The sequence below is a fragment of the Thermobia domestica genome, chromosome 13 (assembly GCF_964235325.1).
Source record: "Thermobia domestica chromosome 13, izTheDome1.hap1.1, whole genome shotgun sequence".
Taxonomy (NCBI): Eukaryota; Metazoa; Arthropoda; class Insecta; order Zygentoma; family Lepismatidae; genus Thermobia; species Thermobia domestica.
In genome coordinates, this window is record NC_137466.1 from 63,903,419 (window position 1) to 63,923,952 (window position 20,534).

At 36.1% G+C, this 20,534-nt stretch overlaps 1 protein-coding gene across 4 annotated transcripts in view; it reads right to left on the bottom strand.

Annotated features, from left to right (window-relative positions):
• Window positions 1-1,572: 1,572 nt before the first annotated feature.
• Window positions 1,573-20,534, bottom strand: part of Pdk (pyruvate dehydrogenase kinase) — a 171,877-nt gene continuing 152,915 nt past the window's right edge. For all 4 annotated transcript variants that reach the window (XM_081735821.1, XM_081735823.1, XM_081735822.1 and 1 more), the window contains exons 5-8: window positions 19,816-19,994; window positions 15,919-16,033; window positions 8,698-8,807; window positions 1,573-3,632 (exon numbers count right to left, since the gene is read on the bottom strand). In XM_081735821.1, the coding sequence (XP_081591947.1) occupies window positions 3,453-3,632; window positions 8,698-8,807; window positions 15,919-16,033; window positions 19,816-19,994 (584 nt within the window). In that variant the 3' untranslated portion in view covers window positions 1,573-3,452. The remainder of the gene's footprint in view (window positions 3,633-8,697; window positions 8,808-15,918; window positions 16,034-19,815; window positions 19,995-20,534) is intronic.

Consider the following 20,534-nt stretch of genomic DNA (forward strand, 5'->3'; position numbering starts at 1 on the left):
AGCTAATAAACACTGTTTTAAATCCATTAATTCTTCAGGATAACTATACAATAAATTTATAGCGATGAAACCTCTATCGACCAAACTCAATCCATTTTAAACGTGCCGACTCTAATGGTGCAATTGGTTTAAATGGGTCGGCTTACGGCTTGTACACCACAGAGCCGAGCTCAAAGACCGCTCATACATCATGTCTACCGAGCCGGCTCGAGAGGATGGTTCATCTGAGCCGAGTCGATGGCTCACCTAAGCTGATCCAAGCCAATGGCTTATTCCAATCGAGCCGACTCAAGCTGTTGGCTCAGTTGAACCGAGCCGAGTCAGTTATCACTACTTCTAAATACACACTGTTTCGGAACCCCACGAATCACTTATGCTAATCCTTACTATAGAACTGCTTCACCAATCGTTACGATCGTCCTATCATGAAACTGCAACACAAGGCTTATAACTACATTAGAATTTCTTTTATTGCAACCTACTATATTTAGATGTAACTGTATATTCTACAGGACAACTGTTCTTTGTATTTATATCTTTTTTCTTTTTCTTTTTTTTCTTTTTTTTTTAAGAAAAACGATGGAACACTGAAATGAAAATTATTTTTCACACTCCCCTACATATTATTTCTGATGTACCCTTCCAAAAATTTACGCTATTATCTGCAGTAGTTCTAGGTTTATTTTCAAAATGGGTTAATAACAAGCTCTATGTAAATTTAAAGGATTATGTGGCATAGAGCTCTCTAGTAGTAAGCTGATTATTTCTATGTGATTGTTAAGGGCGTAGTGATTGTTAGTGGCCTTATCTTCATTAGTGTGGGGACGTGCTCTATGATTGCACTGCAGGATTTAGATTTCTGGGCTTTCGGCATCTATGGCCATTCAGCTCATCACGTATGAGGGATGACGTCCCTCGGCAATCACACTATCTGCGAAAAGGGAAGGAAGAAAGCAGTCTGGGACCTGTAAGTTAGGTACCACCCCGGCATTTGCCTGGTGTGAATGAGGAAAACCCAGAAGAACCTCGTTCAGGATGGTTGGCCTAAAAAAGCTTTTTATACTTTTTCGACCGAGTGGCCCCACCGGGAATCGAACCCGGGACCGCTCTATAATTGTACTGCAATATCTCCATAATCAAAGGGCATCGCGTTTGTTAACTACCACGCAAAGATTAAGGTTGTGTTTCATATACATTTTGAGGTCATCTTTCTGCTTGTCAACACTTACAAGTAAGTAGAGATGATTAAAGAAAACGACATTTTGACTAGGTTATGTAAACCTTGTTTAACAAAATGTGTACAACGAACTTATTGGAAAGCCTTGTAACCTTATCTATAGATAGAATTATGTAAGTACTACCTCATTATCAATTAAGATAGTTGTTTCATACCAAAGTATTAAAATTTCCTACATATGGGTGCAAGAATATAAAGGGTCAGATATCGTACGCTTCAGTGAGATCAAATTTAAATTTAAGCAGAGTAAACACAGGAATTGTTAGTAGCAAGCAAGCTCCAATCAATGTATTCGGTATTCACCCACGAATACCGAATAAAATGAAAGATCTATATATATTACATACGTACTCTTTTTATTTTATAACCTTTTTACAGTGATCCACATAGTGGCTGTTTAATGAACTAGATTTTACTTTTAACATATCTGTAATATTAAACTATTATTTACAATATTTTTCACTGAAAAAAATGCAAAATATTAACAAAGACTTCTACAGTTACACGGGAGTGATCCACATTCCCAAATTATGCAACAAAACATTTAGATTTAAATAGGCATATACAGACTGTCAGATCACGAAGATCTTTAATACATATATATTTTTTTCTGAATCATATATATATATATATATATATATATATATATATATATACAAATATTACAAATACTGCACACAAATATGACTATAAATTTTCTTTAAAAATATGATGATGATGAGAATGATTAATGCTCACCAGCCCTTAAAAAGACTGGTATGATGTATGACTTGTCATGATCAATTGGGTTTAACATGAAATGTTCCTTACTCAAATACTTCCTCTATAAAACTAAAACTCATGTCAGGAAGACTAAACGATACAAAAAATGTGTTCTATTCATTTTCAGTACAAAATACTGAAAATATATGGGTTTCAGAATTTATTATTACCTGTCTACCGAATTTGGCAGTGTACGAAGTGACAATACATCAACACGCACTTACACTCAAAGGATATAAACGTTCTGATATGAACCGTGTGTGGATGGTACACATATCAATTGGACCTATGACTAATAATATATATATTTGTTATATTTTAAAGTATGATTATGCTGATGATATAAAAACAATGTAACTGAAATAGCGCTCGCTATATCTTAAGATGTGAAATTCACTGGAAAAACTCGCTTTAAATAAGCCACAGTCATTTATCGTTTTACTTATTTCACTCTTTAACAAAGCATTCTCAACATTGTTTCACAACAATATCAATTAGAAAAAAAAAAATGATACATCTCTGTTGAGCTTTTGTTTAAACTTACAAAAAATGTATATTGAAAACATGGTTACAGATAGTTTCTATACTTTAATCTCTTTTCCAGAGAAAGAATTTAGAGATGGCACACATCTGACTGAATATCTTATTTTATTTTATTTCATTTGAAGAAAATGCAGTTCTCTCTATAATCTGATACGAGATGATTACAGGGAGAATGTTTATATTTTGCTGGATAGTAAACAAGATTTTAACAAAAATAATTTTTGAAGGATTTTTTTTTCTTTAAAATTTTTGAGTGGGTGCGTGGGAGTTATAATTTGTCTGAAAAAATAAATATTTTATACCATTCTCTGCAAGATCGAATAAAATTCTTTAGAAATCAATACTATCATTGTTAATGTTTCATTGTACTATTACGTAGAACACAATACTTCTCACAGGAAGCACATTAGTATAACTTTCTGCTATTGCCTCTATAGCATCAGACTCATAAGAATTTCATATGACTTTTATTTTCCCAGGTCCTATTAGTAAAAACTCAAGAATTTAATAGACTTATTTTTTTTACTACCGACTTTTCCTTAAAACAAACCTTATGCAAATTAAGGTTTCAAAACAAGTGTAGACGGTTATACCGCTTCTATGTCACAGTTAATAAGGTACATGTGTATTTAGGTACATATGCACACTACAAACCTTTACTTCTTTAAATAAAATAAAAGTCCCGAATATGTTTTCTAGGAATTATAGAATAATACAAATTGCATTGACACTGTAAATGTTTACCAACTAGTATAGTTGGGTACCACTGGGTTTGGAATTCTTAAAATGTTGCCTCGTTTTAATATGCTTGAAACTTTGATCTCTGGGTATGGTGATGATCTATTATAACTTCCTTAGCAGGAAAAACCCTATATAACCACGAAATGAGTACTTTAATAATTGTCCGAGATCAACAATGTGCCTGTTGTGTTAACGGTGGAGTGTGGCGTGGCCGTTGAGAAGATAGATGCCTCACATGCATAGTTGATGACTGACTACTCCAGTCACCAGTGGGAATTGATGAACGGTAAAATCTTGTTGACGTCTTGTTGAACACTGGGAGTAATTCGTTGGCTTCATTTGACAATGCCTGTAAGAAGTAATGGTAGAACAACTCATTTTATTAGAGACACCGAACTTGACAACGTGTATTACGTTTTCATACATTAAATATTATACTACTGTTTGCAAAAACTGTATAAAAGGAAGACACATGTGAATGGAATGAAATATAAGTACAACAGGTTTGTTATATGGCTATGCAAAAATTATCTCAATTTCAGAACTTTACAAGGGTGAATGTGGAATGAAGACTCCATGTGTTGTATTCACAGCCTCTATACGTTGTGGCATTGAATCAAACACGCGTTGGATGTGCTCCTCAGGAACCGCCTGCTACGTTGCTTGTATGCAAATCTACATGACAATGACATTGTATGCTGAATGACCATGGCGAACAAGATGGTGGCACAAACTCATTCTCATGTTCGATGGACAACATATCATACAGTCAAAGGTACTTCTTATTTCTCGAAGAAGGCCTGTACATTCTGAACACACGGTATGATCTCGGGCTCTAGAATTGTCCTGATGTAGTGGTAAGGTTGCTCTCAATGTGTAACGGCTGAAATTGCGTGTTGTACCCAATGACGTTCCCAGTCACACTTGCTGTTTAGCTGTTAACATTCGATAACGCTGGCAGATAGTGCTTATCACGACAACTATCACTGTAAGACAAATTGGAGCAAGACTAGTTATAAAACTTAACTGTCTGCCACTCAGCACGCCAACAACAGCGTTCACGTACCCATTACAGCCTGCGACATTTGTAATATTGAGTGAGTAGAAGCTGAAGAAAAGGTATGCGTGCTGCCAGTCCTGTGTTTAGCAGTCACCCTTAAACCATCAACGCAGAAAAGTGCACTCTTATTCCCATGGACTACCGTCGAGCTAGCACTATGGACGACGCTGTGGGTCCCTTACGGCAATGGAGAAAGATGTCTTTCTATCCCTTGGTGTGCTTACATTTCGCGGCACACTGTCGGATCATCGCTCCGTTCAATTGTTTTCTGTTCTACAAACGTATCGCTATCATGGTGGTAGTGGTAAGCGGCTCAGTTTCTCGGTACAAAAGGCCGCCTCCCCAAATGTTGTCATCTCTGTATATTGTGTCCTTTGACATCGATGAGGCATATTGACGCTTCCCTATATATTTCCTTTTCGTTTATTCACGCCGGGTAAACCACTCTTTCGCGGTATTCTCCATGCTACGAACCGAGAATGTTGTTGATTCTACGCATTCCCCATTGCGCTGAAATTTTCATCGTTCGTACACACTCCTAATTCCCTCCTGGTATTGTAAGTTTTGCAAACAGCAGTATTTACAGATGGTGATCAGAAAAATGGAAACACCTGTAGTTGGCAAACACGTCAGATGTATGGGTTGGTAGTGGTGTCGTGGCGCCCGCAGCGCCGGACCGCTGGTGGTGGTGTGTTAGGTCGGTCTCCATACTACGTCAGGCGCAGTGGAACAGCAGTGTCCAGTGGCTGCAGCAGACGGAGATAGTGTAAAATGGGAGACCTCTCAGGTTTTCAAAGAGGGCAAATTGTTGGTGCACGGTTATGTGGAGTGAGTGTGACGGCAGTGGCTACTGTGTTAGGTGTGTCGCGTGGGACAGTGTCGAAGGTGATGACGGCCTACACAACACACGGGCAAACCACATCGGGGAAGCGGAACAGTGGGCGGACGAAAATCATGAGTGACAGGTCACGCCGGGTATTAAAGCGCATTGTCACACAGAACCGTCGTGCCACTGCGGAGCAAGTGACGGAGGAACTCAATCAGCACCTCCCCCACCCTGTTTCGACAATCACAGTCCGCCGCGAATTACATGACATGAACTTACGGGGCCGTGTTGCACGGCCAAAGCGCTCATCAGGGACCATAACGCTTTCGCACGCCGCAAATGGTGACGCGACCATGCAACTTGGACCACTGAGGACTGGAAACGTGTGGTATGGTCGGATGAGTCATCCTTCACCCTATTCCCAACCACGGGCCGTGTTTATGTGTGGAGAACGCCTAAAGATGCTTATGATCTGCAGTGTCTCCGCCCAACTGTGAAACATGGCAGCGGCTCGGTGATGCTGTGGGCCACCATATCATGGTTTTCATTGGGTCCTGTGGTCACACTTAGCGGACGAATCACTGCCAACGGTTATGTCGCAATTTTAGGAGACCACTTGCATCCTATGGTCCGGAGTTGTTCCCGGACAATGATGCCATCTTCCAGGATGATAATGCACCCATTCACACAGCTGGCGTTGTTGCAGCGTGGTTTGAGGAACATCGGGATGAAGTTCAACACCTCCCCTGGCCCGCCCAATCCCCAGATCTCAACATAATTGAACATCTGTGGTCCGTCTTGGAAACACGACTCCGGTGACGATTTCCACCTCCATCCTCTCTCACAGAACTGGCCAATGCCCTGCACGAGGAATGGTGTAAAATTCCACTTGCTACCATTCACGACCTCTATGCCTCCATCCCACGTCGCATCAAGGCTGTTCTGAAGGCGAAAGGTGGCCGACACCATATTAATCTGGTAAATTGCAATTTCGTTCAGGTGTTTCCATTTTTCTGATCACCATCTGTATGTATTTTATGCATATCAACAAGTACAATCCATTGCTTCGTACCTTATATGTAATTTTCACCATGTAATAACACATTTACATTAACATTTGTAATAACATTCTTCCGTGAATTATTCTTAGTAACGCCGTCATATTCCGATGTCTATTTTTATTAATCTTGTTACTCTTACAAGGTACATTCGCGAAGTCTCTCCTCAGGATTCGTGTAAAATTGATTCAAATGAAAAGTTCTCCGCGGCCCAATGTGTATTGTACTAATTTAGCGGCCCATACCGGTAATTTGCATATTATGGGCCTTTGTATATCCGGAATTCAATCATACATTACTATAACGCTCGGACACAAAATTGTTTTTAGTTTCTTTAGATGTAATTGGACATGAATGTGAGCATATGTAAAAGAAATTGAATCAAGTATTGTTTCTCTGACACATGTTACCCATCCCAGACGCCATCTTGGATTCAACTTTCGGGTTTTCAAATGAAAATAGATGCAAGTGATACATCAAATTTATGTACATTTTTTTTTTTTTTTTTTTCGGAAATTCATTGGTGTAGTGAATTCTACAGTAGCTTTTATCGTTTGCAAGGTATTGCATGTTAAATATCAGGCATTTTACGAGAACTATACCAAATAGAAAATTGTGCAGGTTCCCGTCTGTATATGTAATCTTTTACGTAATTTATCGTTGACGAAATATTCTCTGAACGTACATACATACAGACACACATGCGTCAATACGGAATGGTAGATCTTCATCCAAATCTGGTTGCATTTGGATTCACATTAGGCATTTTGACCGTAATACAATACTTCCTTGTTATACTATAACATGGAAGTAATAATAATCATTCACAGAAATGTAGTAAGATTGTGACACCAATGTTGTAAAGAGTTTGTTTATGCCTACAAAATTTTTCCAGTTAACAACTGTTTTGATTTGTCAACATCAAAAACGTAAGCGTAACTGATATTACTCTGCAATGTCTATTCGCAAAGTGCCTGGAGGGATTTAACATGCTACAGTAAAATTCACTACATCAGTAAATTTCCGAGAAAATTGTACATTAATTTGATGTATCACTTACAGCTATTCCCATTTGAAAAACCAAAAGTTGAATCTAATATGGCGGATCCAAAATGGTGGCCGGGATGGGTAACATGTGTTAGAGAAGCAGTACTTGATTCAATTTGTTTTGCATTATGGTCACATTCATGTCCAATTACATCTAAAGAAATTAAAAGCAATTTTGTGTCCGAGCGTTATAGTAGTGTATGATTGAATTCTGGATATATGAAGGCCCATAAATATGCAAATTACCGGTATGGGCCGCTAAAATTAGTACAACACACATTGGGCCGCGGAGAACTTTTCATTTGAATCAATTTTACACGAATCCCGAGGGGACACTTCGCGAATATACCTTGTTAGACAGATTTTCATGTAATTTAACCAAGCTTATTTTGTGGAGAGTAACCGGGATATTTTGAAGATTCGAAAAAAAAAAAAAAAAAAATATTTCGGGACAAAGACGGATGATATAAATCCGGGACTGTCCCGGCTAAATCGGGACGTTTTAAACTCTCAGCATGAGATAAGGAATTCGCTGTCAAAATTTGTGAGAGCTTTTTTCAAAATCTCTTTCAAAATCCCACCTACGGAGGAATTAATGTGTCAAAAATCGACTGTTTCCTTCATTTATCAATATAATGTATAATACAACCGTCAGAGGTGTTCTACATGTAGACACTGGGATTGTCCAAGCAGAACAGGAGCTCTGACACAAACTATATTGTCCATGAATGAACACGGACTTCAAGAGTGAGAAAATGTAAGGCTGTTCAAGGAGTGGACTGGGTAGCGTATCGGCGTTTATCAGTATAAATAAACATGTATTATAAATTGGCCTGTCTCTCTTATTATCTATACAACTTATTTTTGACCTGTAGTTTGATTTTTTTTATTTATTTAATTTGTTATTTTTATTTCAAAGCTTGAAGTTTTAACACCTATTCGTGCTCCAAGCTTCTTTATTTCTAAAGATAGTTTCCTTTATTCAGAAATTTTCTTATCTTTTGTTTGAATCTGTCTCGATTCTTTTAGGTGTTCTCGTATCTTCTATGGGCACGAAAAGGAAATAAATAACTAACTTAAATGATTTTAAAATTGGGTTATTTTGTGAAATATAGCAATTTCCATAACTTTTGGCATATTTTTAAGCATTTTCCTGATATTCCAGAACAGTATTTCCTCATTTTCAAGATCAGCGTTAATCCTGTTAAGACGAACTGAAGTGATAATTATTACAAAACTTACAAAAACTGCAATATACAAATCCGAAAGCTACAAACAAGTCAATAAATGAAAATCCTATACGCATACTCAATCGTATGTACGCATACTCAACCGTATGTAGTTTGTATTAGTATATGACATAGGGTAAATAATATTACTTGTTTATTCTACGTAAAGAAATCAAGTATTCACTACTACTTACTTTTAGATAAATAATAGCATCGGTACCATATCCTTCGCAAGAAGTCAAAATTAGGTCCCCTTGGAAGTAGCGAGCATACAAACGGGAGAGAGGTAGCCCATAACCATACCCTGAAATAAAGAGAAAACGAACAGTTAGACAAGTCTAGTGGATAACTAATCTCTGTATCATGCTTAATTTTGATTAAGGAACTTTAGACACGATTTGCTGCATAACGAATAAAGTCGAATGTTTTATCTTTTTTCACCACGCTTTGTAGTATTAGCATCGTATTACGGTTTCATAAATAATTAACGTATTCTATAGAATAAATTTGTCGCTTCATTCTACGCTGAAATCGAAAGTTCCTTATTTCTTAAGGGTATTATAAATCACTATACATATAGATATATACAGAGTGGCATAAAAGTAGGTATACACCCCTACATTGATCAGGTATAACTAGAGATGCAAGGGCTCGGAAAAAAACCGGCTTTTTTGAAAAAAAAAACTCGGTTTTTTCTGCTTCGCTTTTTTGCTTGGGAAATTTTGGGCTTTTTTGAAAATTTTGCATTAAACTGATAAAGCAGACTTTGTTTCGCTTCTCTACAACAAAAAAACTCATTTAATTAGTGGTTGATGGAGATAATAATATGAAACCTCGAAAATAAACCATGAATTTCAAAAATATTTTTTTTTTTAATTCTTAACATATTTACATTATGAATTCCAAAGGATTAACCAATATATGTAATAATATTTTAACCTCTTATATAATAAGTACTTTAAAAACTGATACACAAATAACTAACAAAATTGTATGTAGTATTTCTACTTCAAAATATCACATACCCTCTTTTTGAAGCAAAATAAAGAAAAACATAAGAGAGATTTGTACATCAAGAGCTTCGTTTAGGGTGGTTCTGTAGATTCTTGAAATTTTTCAGTTAAGTTTTAACTTTCATATACATTGTATGAATATTTCGAACATTTTTTTTTACTGATTGGTCACATACGTAATATGTTACCACCTATCAGGTGCTTCGGTTCTGCAAAATCGGTAAAGCACCAAATTCTGTAATGCACTGACTGTTCCTTAAGCTTGTTCAGAATCGGGAAAATATCGAATTTTCTAGTCATGGATCATATACGTAATAGACGGTTCATCTGAGCGTATGGTTTCCTAGGTTGTAGAATATATAATCACCATCACGGTTTACCCAGTCCTGAAGGTTTCTAAATTTTTAACTAGAAAATTCAACATGTCGTTACGAATTTTTTTTTTTTTTTTTTTTTTTTTTTTTTTACAAAAAAATAAAGAATGCATTTAAAAAGAGTGGAAGAATCAATCACTGTTCCAATTCACAAGAAAGACAAAATTGATTGTAATAATTATCGAGGCATTTCTCTTAACAGTCTATTAATAAGATTGAGCCCATACGCAGATCAAACTATTGGAGATTATCAGTGTGGATTTAGTCGAAATCGACCAGATATTTACCATTCGACAAATACTCGAAAAGAAATCGGAATATATTACCCAGTATATCAACTGTTTATTGATTTTAGAAAGGCTTACAACTCGATTAGGAGGGAAACATTGTACAACATTCTTACAGAATTTGAAATACCGAAAAAGCTATATTTATTAAGTGTTTAAATGAATCCCAGAGTAAAGTCCGAGTGAAAAAATGCGAGCTTCCACGTCGAGAGTGGCCTGAAACAAGCATATGCGTTATCGCCGTTATTATTCAGCTTTGTTCCGGAGTACGCTATAAGAAAAATCAAAGATAGGAACCAGGACCTAGAGTTGAATGGTATTCACCAGGTTATGGTGTATGCTGATGATGTAAATCTGATAGGAGAACAATCGAAAGAAATGCAGAGGCCTTATTAAACGCTTGCAGAGACATAAGTAAATGCAGCGAAATCTAAATACAAGGAAGTTCACAAGGATCGTAATACGGCAAATTATGAATGCGTTAAAATATCAATTAATACTTTCGACACAGTGGATACTTTCAAATATCTTGGATCAGTATTACCAGACCAAAATCATACCCACAAAGAAATTAAATGTCGACTGAAATCAGGAAATTCTTGTTATTATTCAGTTAAAAAAATATTTTGTCGTCGCGAATTCTGTCAAGGAATTTAAAGCTTAAAATATATAAAATGATAATAATTATGCCTATTATGCTTTATGGTTGTGAAACATGGTCGCTTACGCTGAGGGAAGAACGCAGACTGAAATCATTTGAGAATAAAATTCAAAGACGAATATTTGGACCCAAGAGGAACGGCAATGGGGAATGGCGGAAACTTCATAAGGAAGAGCTACATAATTTATACGGTTTACCAAATATCGTTAGAATCATCAAGTCTAGGAGGCTCAGGTGGGCAAGTCATGTAGCCAGAATGGAAGAAAGTAGGAACGTTTTCAAAGTTTTAACTGGAAATCCAATCGGGAAACGTCCATTAGGAAAACCTAGGCCCAGATGGGAGGACAATATTAAGATGGATCTAGCAGAAATAGAAATACAGAATAGAAACTGGATTGAATTGGATAAGGATAGAAGTCAATGCAGAGCTTTTGTGGCCATAGAGGAAGAGAGAGAGAGAATACATTTAAGTTAAGCACAACTGCACAACAAAGATGAGTGAGTGGTTAGCTTTCGCGCCTCCATCGTGAAGTCCGGGATTCAACCCCGCATTCGACCATTTTGACAAAAGTTTTTCTTAATTCCATCTGTGAATGTAGAGATAGTGCGTATACTGTGAGTCCTGGTCGACTTTCTTTCTAATTGCTTTTAAATCTTTGTTATTACTAATTACCAGCAGTGATGGATTTGCGAAAGGGGTTAGAGTGGGGATGTCTTTCGGATTGAAGCCTCTAGCCCGAAATTACGGAATTTCTAAAACAAACTAAATATTAGGTTTACCTGTACTCATAAACTTCAAGCTGTCCTCAAATACAAAATTAGGAATTTTTAGAAAAACTAAGCATTAATAGGAAAAACCCCTCCCAAAATACTTTTCTAAATCCGCCACTGATTATCAGTATAAAATGGTCTTCAAGGTTGTATCTGGAAGATTATAGCTGAATATACAAACGAAACGAAATATTTGTTAAGCCTGACACACAATCATAGTCAACATCTTGTGAATAAAATCAGAAAAATAAACACACTGCTGAATAAGACTGTCTTGTTCAGCAGTGTGTTTATTTTTTTGTTAAGCCTGTACTCATAAACTTAAGTTCCCCTTAAATAAAAGTTTGGAATTTTTAGAAAAACCAAACATTATTCAGAAAAACCCCTTCCAAATATGTTTCTAAATCCGATACTGATTATTTCTATCAAATGGTATTCAAGGTTGTGCCTGGAAGATTATTATTAAATCATTGCACAGCTACAGTATAACGGAAATGTGGAAGTACGCTCTGACAGATATATTGAAAAACGAACGCTTTGATGGATATATTGAAAAGCATAAGTTTATGTGCTAGAAGCTAGAGTACTAAGCTCTAAGAAGTGAAACACGGAAGACTAAAAAGAAATGATCTAGAGAAGAAAAATGTCGATAATTCAGAAGTTAAAATAAAGTTAAATAGCTTCTAAAATTGTCCTCAAATACTACGTACTTTATGTTTACTTTAATTCATAAACCATGTGCTCCATCCATTATGATGGTGAATTCCAGAGCGAAATATGGCATGTAGGTCATGGAATCTTACTTAACTTTAGAGTATACTATAAGAAAGCTATTTAAACAGAAAAATCATGAAAATGAAAAAAGCCAAAATTTCCAAAATTCTCGTTTTTTTTCCCAAAAAAGCCGGCTTTTTATGTGCAAAAAACCATCGATTCAAAAAAGCCGGCTTTTTTGCATCTCTAGGTATAACATTCTAGCTTAAAGGTTTATTTGCTTTGGCTGTTCCGACCTTAAGATGTAAGTAAAAATATATTAAGAACAAATAATAAAGCAACTAAGTCTACCTGATAAATAACAATAATACATGATATTAAAAGCAATGAGTTGATCAGTACGGGATTGTATACCTACTTTTGGGCCACCTTGTATATATAAATAAATGTAATGTTATTTTTTGTATTACATTTGAAAAAATATGGTAGGTACTACACACTTTTTATCACCTGATTATAGTTGTCCTTCAGTGTTTCTTGATTCTTGGTTACCACTAAATTTCTATTGCTATTCAATATAGAAATCTTTCAGCAAAAATTTATATTTATTTTAGCAATTTTAGAAATAAGAGTCGCGTCCTATCTTCCATAATGTTTGTATAAAGTCCTTGTTAAAGAGGATAAGATACAATGAAAATATTTTTTGATAATACAGTAACAATAATTGTTATATTTGCTGCTAACTCCTTTAAACATGTTCCTGATTTTGAAGTTTACTGTCAATAATTTAAGAATTTCGATAGTTTTCTCTGGAGTTTTCTTCTAGAATTTATTCGGGTTAGATGTTAAGAAAAATTGCAGCGGTCTACGTAAAAAGGGCACATAACCTATTCTTGTTCTTCTGTGTCTAAAGGTTCAGTGGTGCCACTTTCGTGTCATTACCTCAAAAAAATGGAGCTGTACACCTGTTTGAAGTCGGCGATGTCGTATGCTTTCTGATGCAACAGGTGGTCAAAATAGAAATTGTCTCATAACTAAGTGTACTCTTTGGTTTGCAAGAGTTTATAAAAAGAATGTGCTTCAACTTTTTCCGGTCAGAGGCCATACTTTCTCCCAGGATGACCAACACTTTGATCTGATCAGAAGGAAAATTTTACAAAAGGAGGTGATTGGCAATTAAACGCCTTATCTAATTGAAATGGTATTGTGAAGGGAAATTCCATTACTTTTTGAACGCAGAGCTTTTACATGACTGGGAGCCTTTTCTGAATAGCTTTCTGAAAAAAAAAGAAGAAAAAAAAACCTGTCTCAAAAACGAAGATTCTCTTTACTTTAATGAAATAAGTTATCATCAAATTATTACACAGTAGTGCGTTGCTGTGTTCTAAAACTTATCTTGGACAAGTATAATGCGTTTACATATTTAGGACCTATTCAGGAGATTGGAGATTTTTCGCAACGTAAGAACTACAAAGTGTCTACTCCGAAGTGAATCAGTTAAAATTCAATAATGTTAAAGTTTGTATCGCTTTTTACAGCAGAACGATATTGGCTATATCGAACATATGATTTCACAGTCTCTATAAGTCTCAGTTTCAATACGTTTTGAGAAATAAAGGTAGTTTCTGAAACTTGAAAAGGCTTTCAATTATCAGTTCTGTACAACAAAAGTGTTCTGGGTAAAAAGAGCACACAAACATACTGCACATTTGTAGGTATTATTCATTAATATACAAGTGCAATACAGTGTTATCGGGGAAATTACGTTTTGCAAAGGATGTATCTTCTATGCAGTTTGTTGCCAACTCAGTAAACGTTATTTTATTGACAGCATATAGTATTACCACTTTCTTTTTGTGTTTACTCGAAACATAGTTTTCTTCCATGTGCCCTTTTTACGTAGACCGCCTCAACTATTATATTTAACTTACAATCATGAAGAGTATATTATTTGTAGTCTAAATTCATTAATTTCTTGTCCTGCTGAAAAATCCTTCACAAATCAGCATAACCTTAATCGCAATGTTGATTTATACAAAAACTTTATATCTAAATTTTCGTGTCGAGTCCTGGATTGTTTTGTCCAGATGTAGTACGATTTAAATTAGTAGTAAGTTCCCTTCTATTTGTGAAGCTGATTTATGTAATAAGTGTATATATATATATCGGGTGTATCACATGTTCGGGGCCATAGGCCAACTCGTAGTTATAATCAAAAAATACGATAAAATGGAAAGAGGTTTTCATCTACAACGATGAAGTTTCTCTAATATCACCAGCCATTTGGACTTCACATTGATAAGTTGCTCTGTGTTAAATGAAAAAGCAACGTTTCCAGTCTAGCAGGTTGTTCGAACGAAACTTAAGCGTAGGCAAAAATGACAAAGGGAAAGTGCACATTGTTATGTGAGAAATCTTAGAACACCTCGAATCCGTTTCCCAACAATGTTGTATTGTTGGCATGGGAATAGCCTGTTGAAGTGGCAACATTGCGTTTTTATTTAACATACAGCATCAGTGTGAAGCCCAAACGGCTGGTGCAATTGGAAAAATATCCACCACTTTAGATTAAAACCCATATTTACAGTAACTTTCCTCTTTCCATCTTTTTTGCATCTTTACATATAACGGCGATGGTCCGGCCTTTTAATACATCCGGTATTATATCTTATTTTAACGTTCCGCGATTATGCTCCGAGATTAAGGGAGACAATGATGATGATTATAAACGAAATAGTGTAATGAAGAAAGTGGGAGGAAACAGGAGACCCCTCAAAAAATCGAAGCACACGTCAACCGCAAAGCTCACTTGGCGTGAGATGGGATCGAACTAGGGACCCTACTCACCCAACTGAGTGCCCTAGCACTGTGCCACCGCAGCCTCAATACACATTTTGATCCAATTCAGAATTGAGGAAACGAGATTCATAAACTAGTCGTCAGCAAAATATTTAGAACTGTCATAAGCATATATCATAGGCAACTAAAACAGTACTCCTGAAATCGTTATTCAAAATACACTTAAACTTGTACCGTTGGTCACCTGCGTAACTAGACTGAATATTTATAGAACATATGCCATTTAGCTATGTGCCATGATTAATCTGAAAGTTGGCTAATGTATAAGGTAACACCATTTACGGTGGTCAATGTCAGACCAGATTTCAGTATCTTTAGAAAAGAAAGAAAGAAAGAAAAAAATTCTCAATTTCATCATAATGCAATACTGTCTTAGAGTAGCAGCAAAGTACAAACTGACTCTCGGATCAAGGAGATATTACCACAATTTTTTTTTTTCCCCTCTTGCGGTTGAAATTTCTAGAAAATTCTCTCCATTTAGTTTCTGGAACGTTTGCATCTGTTGAAAATAAGCATCTTCTTCTATGAATATTTAGAAAACCAACGCTGTATAATGTCGAATTTCTAAGTTCCACTACAATTAAGAGATATTTTAATGGGAATTGTTCCCTTAGGATAAAATAGAATACGGTTCCGGAAAGTATAAAATGTTCATTGTTGATGTAATCCAAAAATTAATCAGTATTACATTCAAAAATAATACAAATAATGTCACTTAACAAATATCCCCTCTTACCAGCTAATGGGACAGTTGGCGCTTCTGATTTCGGAGGCTGTGGAGCTGTAGAGTACATGTAGTTGAAGAGAAGATCAGTTTGACTGCGAGGAATACCTCCACCACGATCAGACATCTAGAAAAGAAAATTAAATGGTGCCAGTATTCCAATACTGCAATAAAGTTAATATTATGCATAATACGTATGCCAGCCTAGCGTTTACATTTCTTTAACACACAATTTACGGCTATTGTGAAATATAATTACTAAAGATATCAATGATGTTAAAATATTGTAATTACTTAAGACTTTACTAATTTCTTCAGAATGATTTATCCCCAAAAAGAAAAAAGTTACCACACACACATTATATATATATATATACGAGGCATGTCTTTAAGTACAGTTTCAAAATTCGGCCGCTGCAGTGCTGTGGTCGCCATCCGACGCCATGATTGAAACATTCAACCGAGTTTACGTTTGTTTGTGAGTAGTAAAATGCCTGTGCCGATTAAGAAGCCCGCCGACTGTGAAATATGTGCTGTGACCCGTTTTCTTAGTGTTAAAGGCGTGAAAGTGCTGCAATTCATCACCAGATTAGTGAAGTGTATAGAGAAAACATGAGTGATGGAATGGTATGGAAATGGGTTAGAGCATTACAATTTTGTCGTTATCTGATAAATTTCCTCAAATTTCAAGAAGTGTTTCTGCATTTCAAAAAGCATCTTGGAAAGCGCCACGACGACGATGGTAAGGTCAAAACGGTCGTGTTGCAATTGTTGTAAAATCAGGCGGCATACTTCTATGAGGATGGTATTCAAAATCTTGTAATAAGTGCCTTAATATTGGTTGGAAACTATGTAGAAAAGAATTGCCTCAAGACATTGAGGCAACATTAACATACCTAGTGTCCTACTTGAAATTGAAGTCTAGACCATAAATACTACTTGGCTACGCGGAGCATCGAAATTTTGGTTTCAAAAGGCCCAATTCATTTACTTGTAAGCATGACAAGAATACGTTTAGAAATGCCAATCATATCAAACTTTTTGTAGAAAAAGGGAAATAATGGTAGTACCTTGGGTATGGAATGCTTTGTAAATATGTCCTTTCCGGTGGACGAGACATTGGTACGTATATAATTACATAATAGACATTACCTTCTATAATTAGAGGTAGGGTGACTAACATGACGTAATGTGAAGTAAATGAATTGTTCTATAAGATGAGGAAGGCGACATTGAGTAATTAATGTTACAAGATTTTCAGGTGTTCAACGGCTGAAGATGATGAAGCTAGTCGTCAGCATCATAATTCTGTATAATGTTTATTTCGTATATCGATATCTGATTAAGCTTCGACCAATTCGTACTCTAGCAAACTGGAATAGTGGTTTGCATAAATGTAATACTAGTAGCATGCAAATCTAAGGTCGAATGCTTGCTTACTGGTCGGAATATTTAGAAGATCTTGAGGTACACCGCGTTCGACTGGTTGAGAAAAGTTCACATGGAGGGCAGGGGTAATTACGTTCCTTCTGATACACATACAATCAATTTCTACCAGCACAACACTACTGAAACATGGGTGAGTGAGCTTGGCGAAATGGGTTGTATATTCCCCTTCTGGAAGTTTCGGTTCTGAAATAGCATTGCAGCTTGGCTATTGTGATTAAAAAAAAAAAAAAAAAAAAAGTTTTGTTATTATTATATAGTAAGAAATTAATGGGAAATTTCACTCCTTCCTTCCCCCAAAATAAAATCAATTCAAGATCAGGCATCCCTTCCACCACGGTGAAAATTCATTCATTTCACGAACTGAATTATGCTTATATTCCAACAGAAACCACAAAGAATTGCATAAGGACAGAACGCTCGCCCCTATGGACAGAACGCTCGTAAGGAATCTAGAATTCAACCCCAGACCACATTAACTTGTAGCTTGCCAACAATGTGTTCGTAAGTCTTTTAGAGGTATTCCTGTTCCGCCCCCACACTCTTTTTTTAATTAAGTATTTCATATCCACCCATTTCCATTTATTATCCATCTTGTTTAGCTTAAGAGGCACGCTTTTTGCAGAAAAAATCTCGCGCATCTCAAAGCTCTCTGCTTGACGTTTAAGACAAGGCATCTTTGACTTATTATATGTTTGCAAGAATATTTTTCGACTACTCACATCTTCAGTCAATTCAAGTTTATTATTTATTTATTCCTCGCTAGTTTGTTTCCGTACAGACCTTCACTGATACTTTATCACTCAACGTAAATGAAAAGTTGGGAAATTATATTTCTATATGCTTTATGAACTAAAGATGCTATAAACGCAAGTCTACAATAATGAAGTAAATAGTATAATAATATTTAACAAGGTAGAAAGTTTTCGAGAGTTGCTCCTACATTTCTCAGTCACTCACTAAAGAAGAAGAATGTCCAAGAACTGTCATTTATATTGTCCTTTTCTACACTGCAGGCTTTTAAACTAAGAATATTTTTTAGTAAAAAAGGACAATGAAAATGTGTTATACGGACAGAGAGAGAGAAAAAATGCAAGACTGGACCGATATTCGAACCTGGGTCTCTCCGGCTTACTGTGTCAATGGGTTAACCACTATGCTATCCAGACTGCTCTCTGAACAACCCCGTATTCTATCATTCTTGAAGTCTGCTCTCAATCACTCAGACCACATGGACTGTATACAGTTCCTGTCTTGATTGGGCAACTCGATATTTATTACAGAATACCTCTGACGGCTAAATTTATATTAAATCGAGGATATAAATGATTTTATATCACCAATTTCTTTATAGAAGTGAATTCAGATGGTATGCAAAGAATGAAAAAAAATATACGACCGGACAGGAATTCGAACACGAGTCTCCGACTTACCTTAATATGTAACCATCAGACTAAATGGACTGTACCCAGTGACGATGCTAGAAGGGAGCAAGGAGGCAAGAGACCCCTTAGTGGTATAGTTTGGAGACAGATATGTTGTACTGTAATGTAGGCCAAGTGATATAAAACTATAATTTTCGGTATATAAAAAATAGTTGCTCACCAAAGATGCCTTTGCCTCTCCGTCTGCCCGCCCAAGAAATAAACGCTGGCGTCATCACTGAATGTACCACAACTGTTGGACTTGGGTGACCCACTGTCTATATTACAGAATATTTCTGACGGTTGAATTTATATTATATTCTTTCACTGGTAACTGAAGAAGTAAGCAAGAATAACTTTCAAAATTTTTTCACCTTGTTAAATATAGTGGTATATTGTAGGTTAATTGCTGTACTACGTTTAAGAAAAACGTGTGAGATATTTGGCGTTTGTCTACTAAGAAATTAACATGGACCAGGATTAATTCCTAATCCACAGAAAGAAATGCCATGAAATCTTGAAAGTTTTACGTCCCACGGTTATGCTGGTGGACTAAAGGAGACAGTGGTGATGAAAGATGAGTGGAATGGTGGAATGAAGAAAATGGGAGGAAACGAGAGAACCCCGACAAAACCCACGAGCACGGTGCTTGTCCACCACAAAGTCCATACGGCACGAGCTGGGATCGAACCAGGGACCCCAAGCACCGGAGGTGAACGCTCTACCACTGAGCCACCGCGCCCCCTCCACAGAAAGAGTAAAGGAATTACAGGTGATGGAACTTCAAGAAATTTTCTTGAGAAAAGTCCATAAATGCAAAGGGAAACAGAAATAAAAGAGTTTCCAAAGAAAGTTAACATCATTCTACGGATGTTACTTAATTACAAAAGGCAAATAGTGAATGATCCACGAGTCCTCTAGTCATACTAGGATGCAATGTATAACAGGAAACCTGCTTACGGTTATTTCTTACATGACTGAATACTTGTAATAATAATTAATGTAATAAAATCTCCTTGAGATTCAAAGTATCAAATACCTTAATAGAAATATCTTCTTGGCCCCTTACTAGAGTGACTTCTATAGGCGGGTAGTCTTCTGACGCAGATCCATGGAACTCCATCACTGCTCTCATTGAGTTCTTAAATAACTCAAACAGCATGTGGTATAGATGTGACGGTACATACACAATTTGGATGGGTAATCCACGATCCAGTTCTAAAAACAAATACATAGAAGTAAGTGAAAAAACTGTATTTGTTATTACGTTCTATTTTCTAATGAAGAGACAAATCATTCAAATACGTAATTTATTAACACTATGATTGTTTCTTACAATTCAATAAACGATATTTATACACATTCGAACACATTCCGTAGCTTCAAGTCTGATGTTGACAAGCAACTTTTAGGTTTGCTTTAGTTTGGTTGTTTGATTTATGAGGGTCACACGATCGAGTTCACACATGCAACTGCAATTAATATCAGATACCACTGGTATTCAAGCAACAAATCACACTGTTGTACAACCAAAAATTGCATGTATACCTACTCCTGACAAAATAATGTAATTACTGATTTTTAATCATTGTGCTCTTTGCAACCATCTACTTAAACCCGTGTTAGTACGTTCAGATGAAATTATTACTCGTAGAATTAGAAATAAATATAGTTTGACAAAGGTAAGGGATTTTTAAATGGTTATGTTAATTCATACCTAAAGGACTACACAATATTTTAAGAAAGTTAGCAATTAAT